We start from the raw sequence: 14741 nt of genomic DNA, 5'->3' as shown, positions 1-14741 counted from the left end.
TGACCTCTGTGATTGCCAACAAGGGTTTTGCCACCAAGTACCAAGTCATACTTTGCAGAGGTAAAATACTTAAGTTCACTCATTAAAATGCAAACCAATTTATAACAATTTTGACGTGTTTTTCTGGATTGTTGTTGTTATTCTGTCTCTCACTGTTCAAATAAACCTAGCATTAAAATTATATACTGATCATTTCTTTGTCAGTGGGCAAACATACAAAATCAGCAGGGGATCAAATCATTGTTTCCCTCACTGTAGCTCTGTCTCATCACAAGTGTACCTAAATGTCTTCCATCTGTGGGAGCAATAAACCTCAATAAGGAGAACCTCCAGTGTTTATAACATTAACTATAATAAAGCTGTATTTTAAATCAAATTTATTGCATTGTTGCATAAAAAAAAGAAAATATACATTGTATTCACAAGATTATGAAATGTTACTTTACTTCTACTTTTAAAAACAAACTATTTATTTTAGGAAATCAAGAATGTTGAATTATACACGTTACAAGACAATCATCGGTGTAGGGATGCATTTTCTCAAATGGTCATCTGCCTGTAAACAGTCGGATATTGGAAAAAACAGAAGGGAGCAAGATACAGACCAGTGAGTGCCACAGCTACACAATCTCTTCTTGACTGTTGTTTCACAAACACGAGGCAAGAGCGTAGTCCAGACACCATCGCGAGGACGTCCTGCTGGAATTTACTTGGGCTTGGTCTCGGCATCTGTTACTTGGCGGATAAAGATGGCGTCCTCCGGGTGGCTAATGTCTCCCTGCTCCTGCATATAGGAGGAGGCAATGGCCAGCGTGGAGCCGTCATTGCTGAAGGCCAGTGAGGCGATGCTGGTGGGATAGCGGTGGAACTGGCACAGACGCTTCTTGTTGAAGGGGTCCCAGATGTTCACAAACCCGTCTGAGCCACCTTATTACAAGGAGAGGCTTAAGGTCAATGCTGCAGCTTTACACTGGTTCTTTAAAAAAAACATTAATAATTGAGAACAGCTATTATAACTTTCCCTACACAAATCCAACAGGTCACATAAGTAATCCGCAAAGGAAAGTAATGGGTTAAAAATGATATGGTTTGAACCTTAAATCGAGCTGCAACAAACGATTATTTTGATAATCAATTATTCTAGTTTTTTTTTTGCTGTGTTCTAGCTGGTGTGTAGTTTATAAGGGAGTTAGCAATGTAGCTAGGTTCTTGTCCGTGTAGAGCTTTGTATGTGAGGAAAAGGACCTTAGTCAATTCTGAAGGTAACAGGGAGCCAGTGTAAAGTAGCTAGGACAGGACTAATTTGTTCTCTCCTTTTAGTTTTGGTTAATAATCTAGCTGCAGAATTTTGAATGAGCTGTAGTCTTTCAGTGGTTTTCTTGGGAAGACCAGTGAAAAGTGCGTTATAGTAGTCCAGCCGGCTGGATATAAAAGCATGAATTAACTTCTCTGCATAATTTTGGTTTATGAATGGTCGTACCTTTGCTATATTCCTCAGGTGAAAGAAAGCTGTTTTGGTCACTTTATTATTTCAACTCTCACAATGTGAGAGTTGAAATTCAAATCTGAGTCCAGGACTACACCGAGACTCGTCAGCTCTGGTTTAACCCTTGTGTTATCTTCGGGTCATTCTGACCCATCAGTCATTGTGACCCACCGTCGTATTGCGACAGATTTACCGCATACAAAGACAAAGTGAAGCATTTTCTTTTAACAGCTAGGCTGTCTCAGACCCCCCACATTGCAAAGGTTAAAAGAAAATTATTTTAATTTGTTTTTGTATTGGGTAAAATTGGGTAAACACAACGATGGTTCGTTATGAACCTTTGGGTCATGTGACCCGAAGGCAGCACGAGGGTTAAGACAGGGGGTTAAGCCTCCTAGATTCTTAGTAAGCATCTCTCTTTTGGATTTGGGGCCACATAGTAGGACTTCGGTTTTTTCTTCATTTAATTTAAGAAAGTTATCATTCATCCATTTGTTTATTGCCAACAGGCAGTTGGTAATGGAATTGATGGCCGTTGCATCTTTGGGTTCAGTGGATATATATAGTTGTGTGTCATCCGCATAGCTATGGAAATATATGTTATGTTCTCTGATTATGTCGCCGAGTGGTAACATATAAAGAGAAAAAAAGTAATGGACCTAAGCAGCTTCCTTGAGCAACCCCGTAGCAGTTCTCATGTTTCTTGGACCTATGGTCTCCTAAACTAACATAAAACTTCCTTCCTGTGATATGATTTCATCCAGTTCAATACACTATCCGTGAGCCCAATAAGCTTTTCCAGTCTATTGATTAGGATGTCGTGATCAATGGTATCAAATGCTGCACTGAGATCTAACAGGATAAGGATAGAGCCTTTATTTGCATCAGAGTTTAGTCTGAGGTCGATAATTATTTTGGTGAGAGCAGTTTCAGTACTGTGATTTTTCCTGAAACCTGACTGCGAGACTTCCAGGATGTTATTTTCTTCAAGAAAAGAATTTAAGGTTGTCCCGCAACCCTTGTGTATCGAGGCATGCATGCATATTCATATTTTCATAAATCCCCCCCACCCGCGCATTAGGCTAGTACTCGGTCTCTGATTTCGCATTTCTCACCCAAGTGAAGGAGCACAGTACCACAGCATTTAACTTAACATTAATAAGTCAGGAGAGGTATGCAGCTGAGTTAACGTTAATGTAACATCATTTTATATTCATCATTAGCTACATAGCTTTATGTGGCCAGGCTCGTTATCACAAACAAAATCTGGCAAGCAATTGAAACTAACTCCCTGAAACATACAGTATGTTACATACACTATAGCTAATACTCGCTAAATCTCTGTGTTAGGGATGTCACGAGAACCGATACTACCGACACCTTCCGGTTCTAAAATGACAAAACACTGACGATGCCCATTTTTTTAAGCACCGTAGGCACCGTTAGCGACGATGCCAGTGTTGGCAGCATCGGTGCTGCGCCTCTTCCGGAACTGATGGGGGCAGCATACGCTTCAGTGTTCCAGTACTTGTTGCACTATGAGCATTAATTGCACTTTATTATGTTGTTCTATGCTATATTGCACATGTTTTTATGTCTTATGACATTTTGATATTTTTCAAGTATTTTAGACGTGTGAGTTCTAAATATTTCCGACGGTCCCCACAGCGCAACTTATTTATCCGAAACAGTAACTAGCTAGCTTTAGTTAGCTAAATTAGCTAGCATAATACTCGTAGCAATGTACTGTAGTGTAACTACTACCATGCTAGTGTTAGTTGTTAGCCTTCTCATTAGTACATTTTGAAGCCATACTACATTTACATTTAGTCATTTAGCAGACGCTCTTATCCAGAGCGACTCACAGTAAGTACAGGGACATTCCCCCGAGGCAAGTAGGGTGAAATGCCTTGCCCAAGGACACAACGTCATTTGGCACAGCCGGGAATCGAACTGGCAACCTCATCCTTACTGGCCCGATTCCCTCACCGCTCAGCCACCTGACTCCTAAAGCGTTTGTCGCATAGTTGTCTATCGGAAAATATTCAGTTGGAATGTTCGAAATCGCATGCGAGACGTTACGCTGTGAGACCCGCATTCGAACGATCACATATGTGCGACGCTACTCATTTACGGGTTAATAAAGAAGTTCAAGTAAATGGAATCTTAGAAAAACCTTTTTTTTATGTGGTATCAAAATCGTCATCGAGAATCGTGTTATTTTACTGGTATTGGAACCGACTACTGCATTTTTGATATTGTGACACCCCTACTCTATGTGTAACGGGGGAAGAGATTTCGGAAGACTTTTGGTACAGAAAAAGATTGCAAACGTTAGGTAGCTAGCTTTGCTAGCCTTACGCCTAGCTTACCTTTTTTAATGTTTTCTTTCTAAATGCCGGTAAAAGTTTGATTTAGGCCTAGTCCCAGTTCTCAGTGAGTGTCTCTTTACACAAGCAGTGTGTTTTTTTTGAACATTATTTTAAACTCTTTGTGGTTCAGGTAACCAAATACAATTATAGATGATTTGGCCAACATCTTCAGACAGCCACTGTTTCACCCATCTTCCTCATTCACTTTTGGGGTGCGAGGAGGGGTGATGGGTAATTTCAAATTAGAATGACGTTTTACATCCAATAACAGTAATGATATTAAAGGCCATATGGCAGGTTAAACACTACTGTTGATTAATGGGTACATGAAGCACTCAAAATATGTGTCATTTAAAATATCTCCAAAATGGTGTCTCCAAATGGTGTTAAAGACCAGTTTTTGTCGTTTTTGGTGTTAGCATTAGCATATTAGCGCAATTCGGCGATGACGTCACGTTGGGGAGTCGTGGATGAGAGTAGCCTCAGCCTGGTACTAGAACTATGGCGACTGACTGGGATGAAGAAGAGGTGACAAAAACCACTAATGTGTATGATAGCCCGCAGCCGTATAATTTTGAACCAAGTAGACATGAGAGGGCAAATGAGGAATTGCCGAGACCTGATGGCCATCAAAGCCAATTAAATGGATGGTCCGAGGAGAATGAGTGGAGAAGTTGGTGAAGTGTCCTGGTGAGTTGCTATCATTTAGCAATGCAGCAACTCTGGCTAGCTCTGGAGCTAGTCTACGAACAGCAATGCACATATACAAAACATTTTTACTGTCAGTGAATAGCACCGAGTGAAAGTCAACGTTTTCTTTATATCTAGTGACAGTGATCATTCAGGGCCTGAGATTAACTTTTTGAGGCACTTCCTACATTTACGTTTCACTTTTCCATGCACAAAAGTCACGTCCGGGTAAAGATTGTGCCTTTGACCAACGAAGATGAGCTGTAATATTATACAAATGATAATAATTGAGGTGTTATAAAATATGTTATTTGTTACATTAAACATTTACACAATTTCTGCAGAATGAAACACTTTGTTATGTACTGTATTGCAGCTTCGTCCCAATATCTCTACAGACCGTGCAGCTAATTTAATGCTCAACACTTGAACGGGGGCTTATTACCTAAAAGAGGACTTATTTACTGCGTCTTCTTAGTTACACTATCAGGGCTTGGAAATACTGTGACTTGCTAAAGGAAAAAATCAACTTGTCCCGGACAATCATGTCGTTAGCTGTAGTTCAGATAAGTAGCGGTAAACTTATCTAAACTCGATGGCTTTCCAACGATATTAAATACAATACCAATTGGTATTATTGAAGGGGAGGAATAATCAATCGAAATAAAGTTTCCGAAATTTTTTTGAGGAGTTTAGATCTAGAAATATAAGACATCATGCTAGCTATGGGCTAACTTGCCAGTCCCATCTGTAAAACGTAAACACATTTCCAATTAGATGTCCCACGTTTTGATGGTACTAGCAGAGCCCATATTAGACATTCTCTGGTACTAGCCTAGTGTTTATTTCTAATCGATTTCAATGGTCTCAAAGCGGGCTTTGGTCTGTCGTCTCCCCAACGTGACATCATGCAATGCATTGTGGGGTAAAGAAGAATCATTACAAAAAGTTGCAACTTTTTCGTATTATATTCTGTTTTGTGCCACCCAACAACATCAAATACAACGGATAACAGTTTAAATTAGTGCTGTCAAACGATTAAAATATTTAATCGCGATTAATTGCATTAATGTCAGTTAACTCGCGATTAATCCCAATTAATCGCACATTTTTATCTATTCTAAATGTCCCTTGATTTCTTTTTGTCCCATTATTTATCATTTTAATGCTCTTATCAACATGGAAAAGTGGATTGGATTGCTTAGTTAGTGCAAATGTTTTTTTTTTTCATTGAAAACTACATTGCCTGGCTTTGACGAGGGGGCGGAGAATTCGCATCAGCTGTGTGCTTGGCCATCAAGTGGTATTTCAGACTGGACGTGCTGCGATGATAGCTCAGTTCACAACGACAAAACACACAGAACAATTTGGTCTTGTCAATGGAACCATTTGTCAACTTTTTAAAAGTAACCTTTTCATTCAGAATCTTATTGGCATCCATTTCGGCATCTCGCGCTCGCTATCCACTCAAAACGTAACGTAAGCCTACTACTCTTTAGCCGGTTCGCAAGCCCAAACAAGTGTGTGCGGCATGCCTGTTGTTTTGTTTCCGGTCTAGCTAGATCTGGTGTTGTAGTTTTTCTAACGTCAGTAGTCGTTGCAACAGCATGTGAAAAAAACTACAAAGTTTGCTAGGCCAAAAAGAACGTTAATCTTGCGATAAAATTAACGCTGTTAAAATGGGTTTGCGTTAACGCCGTTAATAATGCGTTTAACTGATAGCAGTAGTTTAAATGTTTTTTAACAACAACCAAATAGCGCAAATTCGTTGGAAAAATAAACCTGCCATATGGCCAAATAAATTCATCAATGCACAGGCAATTTAGTGATATTCCCGCAGTTGTGGTCTTGAAATAAAGTCCTCTTTGTCCGAGACTGAGTAAAAATGTGGTTGATTCTGAGACGAGACCTTCAAAATGTGGCCTTGAGACCGGTCTCGAGTACTATAACAATGATGTCATATGAATATGGAATCAAGTAAAGGCAAGTTCCGCCCTGCGTGTATTACAAACGAAGGCATTTTTGGGTTGAAGTTTTGTAAAACTTTCACACACTCTGCTAGTTCGGCTGTTTGCACTACGACATTCTCACAGGCACTGTGTCGTCTTGTCTTCTATTGGATTGCATATGGGAGTGTTACAGTCTAGCGCTACAGTGCCACACTGATCCAATTGCGTTATTAAGCCCTTAAAATAGGTCATATGAGATCAAACAACTTGTCAACAGAAATATTTGTTGACAATGTTTTATTATTTAGTTATCGATAACGTCGACAAATTAGTTCAGCCCTAAACTCAATTAAGTCTATTATGGCTGAATTGAAGCCAATAAAGGCTGCATGCATAAGCAAAACCATTCCATAGCAGAAACATACATTCAGAACAACCAGCAAGATGGTGTACCTGTGGCAAATGTGTTGTGGACACTGTGAAATGAGATGGCATTGACAGGGTAAACCTGTTCAATTCCATTCTCCTTCAGCCTGTGGCACTTAAAGGCATACTTCTTCTTTTGAACCTCCTGGCTTGGGTCCAGGTACTCCACGGCCACACGGCCTTCGATTGAACTCAGAACATAGCCCTACAGCAAAGGCAGAAGACTTTTCACAATATGCTCAATTAAGACTAGACAAACTCAGGGGACAACTGGGGTTTACCTGCTTGTTGGGGAAGGCTCGAATGCAGCGTGTTTGGTACTTGAGACTGGACTCTCTCCTCTGCTGAACATAGCCCATGTTCCTGAGGTCCCAAACCAGTACCCTTCTGCCTGCAGTCCCCACAATCACCCTGTCTCCCGCCACAGATAGAGTATACACCTTTGCACAATGAAAAGATGCACGTAACACATTACATTCATAGGTACTCAGGGTATCTGCAGGTTTAGGACAGTTGGATTTAAGACCTTTTTAATAGCACGCAGAATTACATTTAAGACCAGTTTGATTTTGCAAAAATTGTCGAAAGCACACAATACCAGTTACCATCCTTATGGGACATTGTTTATTGAAAAATTAATTGCAACATAAGTCTTTGAGCAACTGACTAAACATTAGGCAGTAGTGGCTGCACTGAAAGCTTTAATCCACATCGTTCAGTTTTCAAATGTTCTTTCAAAATGTACACACTGCCACTAACTTGTTTTAACCACAGTGCAAAACTGGGTTTAGGCCTATGTAACCAGTTCAGTAGTTGAACTTCCTCATGGTTAAAGCGCAAACTTTTCTCCATGCAGGGCCCAATACCAATGTCCCCCCTAAACCCTGAAACCCTCACAGACTTACTTGTCGTCACCTAGTAAGTGATTGCAAAAAGCTGCAAGGCCTCAAAATGCTATAAATTGGAATGGGACTGAACTTTGCTGCATTATCGGCAAAATAGTAGTCTAAATTTGTTGGATCAAATCTGATGAAAGCATATTTGGAATTTATCAAAAGGACAAACTACACACAGTGTTGGCTATATTAAACATCAATGAGATTTGTGTTTAAAGTTACATGTTAACTTTTATTTATAATGTTTACGTCAGGGTTGGTTGCTCCTTCCATGCTTGTTTGTTTACCTTTCTTGTCTTATGTGGTGGGTTTGTTTTCTTTCGCTTCCGGGCTTCCCCAGGTAACCCGTGTGTTTCACGTCACAACGCTGTGAATTGTTAGGCAGTCGGCAAAAATGCTGACTTATGAAAAGGGTGGGTAAAGGGCTCAAAATGTCTGGGAAAGAGCCCTTGTGCACTTGACGATTTTACCGTGGGACAGCCCAAAGCCTTTACTGACTCAGCGAGAACGTGCCTCAAAGTCTGTGAGGGTAGACATTGGGATGTGCCCTAGTCATATTCAGTTTGTGCACCTTGTGACCGCCAACAATCATCTATTGTTGGTTCCGCTTTTAGTTTAGTTTTTTATAAACAGAGGAACACATTTTTGTAACATGATTTCAAAACGAAACCAGTGAAAATAAAATAATCTTCGTTATATCAGCTCAGTTGAACTTTTAAGGCCTTTAACACATGAATTTAAGACTTTTTAATGCCAATTATTAGGGGTGGGAATCTTTTGGTACCACACGATTCAAATCGATTCTTGGGGTCACGATTCGATTTTTAATCAAATTTCGATTCAATATATGCTTACATTTGATTCCAGTTTGCTGTTTAGTGGTACTTGTTTCTATTACTTTTCAGTTAAGGTGGCCACCTAAGCAACACACGCCTGCCGCCCTAACTACGTCGTCACAAAAAAAACTAATAGCGATATCCGCCCTTCCATTCCAAACCGTGACCAACACCAGTCTCCCTTCTCTGCAGAACGCATTAGTCTATCTCACAAACTCCCCGGTCTGACGGCAAACCCCACCCTACCACCTTAACTAACACATTTTCTACGGGAAACCCTGAAGTGTAAGTGTACCTTGGGAGGGCTGACAACTTCTTTACAATGACCAAACAAGCCATGCACAGTGTGGCGTTATTGTAGAAGACAATGCCTTCAACAGTTTTTTAACTCTTGATATAGTGATGATAAATTAGTTTAGCTCACCTATAATCATTTTGCTATACTTGTTTGATGGGAAAGCTTGTAACGATTGTCTTACCTTTTCAGGCTGGCTAAAGGTGCCAGCATTACATGGTGTCCGAGGGTCCCACAGCCGAACTGATCTGTCCCAACTTCCTGTTACCATGACGTTGACCTCTGGGCAGTACTCTACACAACGAATGGGAGCATCATGTGTCCCAACTATAGTATCTGTTTGAAGAGGTAAAAGTACAATACAATCTCATTATGTGCAGGAGATCAGCATGCATAGTGTTATACCATTAAAAGGGGTCATTGACTTTTTGGGGTGGATTTCACACTGTTCCTTAAGGTCTACGAATAAGGTATGTAACATTGGTTGGGTGGGATCGACTTAGGTGGGTAACGTTACAGCTTAGCAACCAAACTATCGCGATTCAACTCAGCTTCAGTTAGCTATCTTGCTAGCTCTAACTAATAAAAGATACCTGACAAAGATCTGGACAAACATGCATCGTTAATTGTAGATTTACATGACAACACAGGTTATTTATTCAAATGAAACACAGTCAGGAACATGAAATAACATTAGCCCCATTGTCAATAAACTAAATCATCACACATTCTACCTATGATAGATACAGGATACATTAGCATTGCTAATAACTGTTAGCGACAAAATCATACTACATCTTGCGGTTGTGATGAACATAAGGTCGGAAGAGCACCTCTTTTCAGCAACAGCTCCATAGCAAATCATGCTTTACCCAGGTTTTCAAAACTGTCCTCTGTGAAATGGTTTGAGCAAATGTGTAATTGAGGGTCAAACTGAACAGGGATCTTCTCATACACAAACATAACAGTCCGTCGAGTGTTTGGTTACTTGGGAAGACTCTGAAAAGTGTCAGCATTCCCTGTACAGCCTGGAACACTGCATTTACGACCGTAGTCCATTTTCAATATCTTTGAAAAACGTTCTTCTTTGTAATTCCGTGGAAGTACACAGAGCATGCGCAGCAAATTTGGGTGGTGCGTGACAAAGGTACAGACCAGAGCCAAAAAAGGTGGACCCACCAAACTGACGTCAGTTCAGTGGCTTTTTCAAAACTGACCGTTTTACAGCTACATTTTTTTATTGTGAGATTTGCATAGGAAAAAAAGGTGTCAATGGACTTTGAGGTTCACTGTATGTCCATTTTACCCACTCGCCCATTCAACTGTGACAAGGTAAATTCGGTTCTGCAGTCAATGACTCCTTTAATCAATGAATAGATGTGGCAGACATACCTTGATCTGTGTTAAGATCATGGGTTTTCAGCTGAGTGTCTAAACCTCCACTCCAGGAATGTGTAGGATCCTGAAACACAGAAAATGTCTAAATGTTCCTTCATGGTCAAAAGTGTGTGACTATAATGATGGTGTATAGACCTGCAATAGTTGCCAGGTTTAAAATAAGACATTAAGCAACTATAGCAATGTTCTGTTTTAGTATACTTATAAACAGTCTTCATGCTTACATAAAAAGCACAATCTAGAACAGGCGCTGAGTGTTGATACTTCATCCTCATGGAGTTCCCCCCAACATCATAAAGGCGGACAGTAGAGTCCCAGGAGGATACCAATAGAAATTGGGCTGTACTAGGGCTGAACTTCACAGCAGAGATGCTGTCTTCTGGGCCCTGGTTAAGCTTGTACTCGTTTGAGCCAGTCATCTGTGGAAATAAGTAACAACACTTAAGTAATCAGACAAACAGGCAGACTGGCTACTTGTATCCTAACACGATACACGTCTAGTCTACTATCTAGTTATATCCAATAAGTGAGGCCGTTGAACTGCAGAACGACTCAAGTTGGCTAGCTAGCCTAGTTAAAAATAAACAAAAACATGTTTATGCCACATGCATGGTGACGTTGGCCAGAAATTCAGATAGAGGTCATACTGATGCTTTAGGTAGTTATCTTTTTCCACGTAGAGCTAATATATAGCTGAATGTGGAACATTACAAATATTTTGACAGATAGCTTGTTACCTAGCTACATACTACAGTAGGTGGCTAACATTAGGATGCTAACAGACTGCGAGGCTAGTTAACTTGCTATGCTAGTTAGCAACCCATGTTAGCTACAGTACCGAAGACGGCGAGCTACTGGTTCTAGAGCTACGCAAGCAAAATGTTAACTTAACATGTTAGCTAATCTGAAATAAATGACAAACAGAACGTAGGTAGTGCATAAAAGTTTCGGAATGTTTCAAATCAATTCGTTTTTAGTACTACTGTAGCAAAAAACCGTCTACTACCGCAGAATCCATGCGAAGCCCAGCTATCTTTAACCTCCTCCCGCCTAGCGCGCTAAACAGCACGTCATTACTAGTGTTGGTAAGAGATGGCTATATTCATTGACGCAATCTATACTCACCGTTTTTGTTGTAGAAATGTAACTTTGCTTACGATCTTTTTTCTAAACGATATTCACTTGCTATGGGGCACTAGCTTCACACGACCGTGTGCTGTTAGCAGCATTGGCTAGTCTAGAGTTGCTCTGTTGCGATATGTGGGATTTGATTGGATAAAACGAAAAACCCATGTTCCCGCCTAAGCTTTGATTCGTCGTTATTCCATTACACTTCCGTTTCCGAATACAACACTGTGGCTGTCTGGAACATAGACAGAGCCTGTTTAACCCTTTTGTTATCTTCGGGTCATTCTGACCCATCAGTCATTGTGACCCACTGTCGTATTGCGACAAATTTACCTCATACAAAAACAAAGTGAAGCATTTTCTTTTAACTGTCGGGCTGTCTCAGACCCCCCACATTGCAATGGTTAAAAGAAAATTATTTGTATTTGTTTTTGTATTGGGTGAAATTGGGTAAACACAACGATGGTTCGTTGTGAACCTTTGGGTCATGTGACCCGAAGGCAGCACGAGGGTTAAGGAGAGCCTGGCCACTCCCTATTAAGCCCCGTTGTACCGAATTTTGTTGCAGTTCCACCAGAGTTCCACTGGGAGTGATCGCGGTATACTGCAGAATGAATGGGAGTCTATGGAGCTAAACAGCTAAATTTGTCTCTTTCACCTGATTGTCGTTGAGAAATCTCAGATTTGATTGTAGTTTTTGCATGTTCAACATGGATTACAGGTCTAAAGTTGAATGAACGAGTACTTATGTCCTTTCGATTTCTTACAGGGTAAGTCGTTGTTGCCCATAACACGCTAGCATTCTGCTAACAAATTCTGATTGGTTAGTGAAGGACTGACAACGACCAGAGATCCCGCTTGATGGCATCCGAAGCAGAACCAGAATGTTAGCAACATTAGCAACAACATTAGCAAACCAAAACTCTTTCTAGCATGTGTATTGACAGGGAGAGCCTAACCTGTCAGCTGTGTTGTCGATGCCTCGAGAGAAAAGTGGAAGTAACCAGAGCTTGCCGTCAAGCAGTATCTCAGGCCGTACAATGTGTATGACGTCAATGACATTTTAAAAGGCTTTTTAGAACAGAAAGGCGACTTTTAAAAAATCTATCACCCAGCGGTGTGTATTTTTTTTTGCCTCCCCTTTCGAATTCAGAATTCAAATTACTAGACAAAAAATTATATCCTGAGAAAAGTGGATTTTGAGGGGTATAGCTCCATAGACCTCCATTCATTCTGCACTCGACCGTTAGCGACCTCATATGGAACTAGAGTGGAACTGCAACCAGTTCAGAACCCGGAAGTTTCCCGAGAGTGGCAGTTCTCTCTATATTAGACATTCTCTGATAGACGTATATATTAGTAGACACAGCTACTTTGTCTTCCAAGATGGCGTCCCCATTCATTTCTATGAAAAGTGCTCAGTGGCGCAGTTAGGTGGTGGGCCGAAGCTCAAAATCGTGCATTTGAACGATCCCTGGCGATGGAGGAGCTGGATTTTTCTGTATCGCTTTTTTTTTTTCTACAACCCTTAAAAAATGTGTTGGCATGTCCAGTTCTTGCACATTTTTCAAGGAACAAACATTTTGTTTCTTTATCGACACAGGCATGTTTTCCGGACAACGATGGTCCGCATCCAATAAGAGCTCATATACTGACACCTTCATAAAATCAACCAATCGTATACCCCGATATTCAAGGCCAGTAAAGTAGGAAGTAAACATTCACGTGCATTTTGGTGAGCCGGTATATTGTCAGTGGTCGACTGGGATTCATATGTATGGAAAAAAGTAAAACAAATGGCTGATTCAGGTATTCTCTAAAGAAACATTGCAACATTCCACTTAAGCGAGCATATTTGTTATATTATTGCGCTGCTATTAGTCATCTGAGCAAGTTAACAGTTAGGTAATAATGAAATGTGCAGAACATTGTTCAAATGAATGTACAGTATTGTTTTATGTGTGTGTTGCCTAAACATATAATAATGACATGAATCAATGACATACGTAATTATAATTGGTCAAGAGTGTACGACATCAGTAACACTTATCAATACATATTGACATCTCTGCACACTTGGAAAACGAACCTAATTAGCATAATAAGCGCATGTGCACAATTAATTGTCTTGCTAGCAGTGTATTCAAGGCCACAAGTAGTTTCAATCATGCTGTATGCATGTAGGTAGCAAACCAAAAGATTTAATCTACCCATTTACTGAAGCTAGTTTGTTCAAGTTTGTTCAGAGTCCATTGCAATTGCAAAATTGACAGCAAGGAAAGCATTCTTGCAGAAAAAGCAGTGGAAAGATTCAACTTAAATTCAGCACCTCAGAACCATTATGCTAGAATGCTGGATTTCACAGGGGTGTTACAGTAACTTCACCAACACAACAAATATAGCTAAAGCACGTAAGAGTGAAAATGCAGCTCTGGAGAAGGTTTTCTGTATTTTGTATGGTAAGATGTACAGTGGGGTCAGTGTATACAAATAATCTACTGCAAAATCAATTTTGCTGTTACAATCTTAAGTGCACCATATTTTATTTGAAAATTAGAACAGACATAGCATGCTTATTAAAAGCACAGACAGGACGGGCAGGGTGGAGGAGAGGATGGGCAGGACAAAGAAGACCTATAATCTGATGTGGAATACCATGCCCTTCTAGTCATCAGTGTCTGCGCCCATGTTTTTTGTACAATAAAGGCTATAGAGTGAAGAGATTAAAAAACATAATCTTTAGATGTTTAAGGACAGAGCAAGAAAGACAATGACGAAGGTTAAAGGTCGGGAATTTCTTTGTCTCTTTCGCCTGATTGTCGTTAGAAATCTCAGATTTGATTGTAGTTTTTGCATGTTCAATATGGATTATAGGTCGAAAGTTGAATGAACGAGTACTTTTGTCCTTTCGATTTCTTACAGGGTGATCGTTGTTGCCCATAACACGCTAGCATTCTGCTAATGAATGCTGATAGGTTAGTGAAGGACTGACTACGACCAGAGATCCCGCTTGATGGCATCCGAAGCGGAATCAGAATGTCAGAGCATTAGCCTCATTAGCAACAACATTAGCATGCCAAAACTCTTTCTAGCATGTGTATTGATAGGGAGAGCCTAACCTGTCAGCTGTGTTGTCGATGCCTCGAGAGAAAAAAGGAAGTGACCAGAGCTTGCCGTAAAGTAATATCTATGGTCGTACGATGTGTATGACGTTATTGACATTTTAAACGGCTTTTTAGAACAGAAAGGCGACTTAACCCTCGTG

General features: G+C 40.3%; 1 protein-coding gene across 1 annotated transcript; it reads right to left on the bottom strand.

Annotated features, from left to right (window-relative positions):
- Positions 1 to 360: 360 nt before the first annotated feature.
- bub3 (BUB3 mitotic checkpoint protein) lies at positions 361 to 11701 on the bottom strand. The gene is made up of 7 exons (XM_062474781.1): positions 11474 to 11701; positions 10573 to 10767; positions 10343 to 10412; positions 9135 to 9286; positions 7205 to 7363; positions 6951 to 7128; positions 361 to 927 (listed from the first exon to the last, which is right to left on the bottom strand). The coding sequence occupies exons 2-7, from the start codon at positions 10765 to 10767 to the stop codon at positions 707 to 709; spliced, it is 975 nt and encodes a 324-aa protein (XP_062330765.1). The 5' UTR covers positions 11474 to 11701; the 3' UTR covers positions 361 to 706.
- Positions 11702 to 14741: the final 3040 nt, after the last annotated feature.

The sequence above is a fragment of the Osmerus eperlanus genome, chromosome 12, assembly GCF_963692335.1.
Source record: "Osmerus eperlanus chromosome 12, fOsmEpe2.1, whole genome shotgun sequence".
NCBI lineage: Eukaryota > Metazoa > Chordata > Actinopteri > Osmeriformes > Osmeridae > Osmerus > Osmerus eperlanus.
The sequence above is the reverse complement of the archived record's forward strand: the minus strand, read 5'-3'. Positions and strand labels throughout refer to the sequence as shown.

Coding starts and splice junctions, on each gene's coding strand:
- bub3 (XM_062474781.1), bottom strand. CDS start 10,767: ATGACTGGCTCAAACGAGTACAAGCTTAACCAGGGCCCAGAAGACAGC. Junction 10,413..10,572: donor TTCTAGATTGTGCTTTTTAT/GTAAGCATGAAG, acceptor TCTGTGTTTCAG/GATCCTACACATTCCTGGAG. Junction 7,129..7,204: donor GAGCCTTCCCCAACAAGCAG/GTAAACCCCAGT, acceptor CCTTTGCTGTAG/GGCTATGTTCTGAGTTCAAT.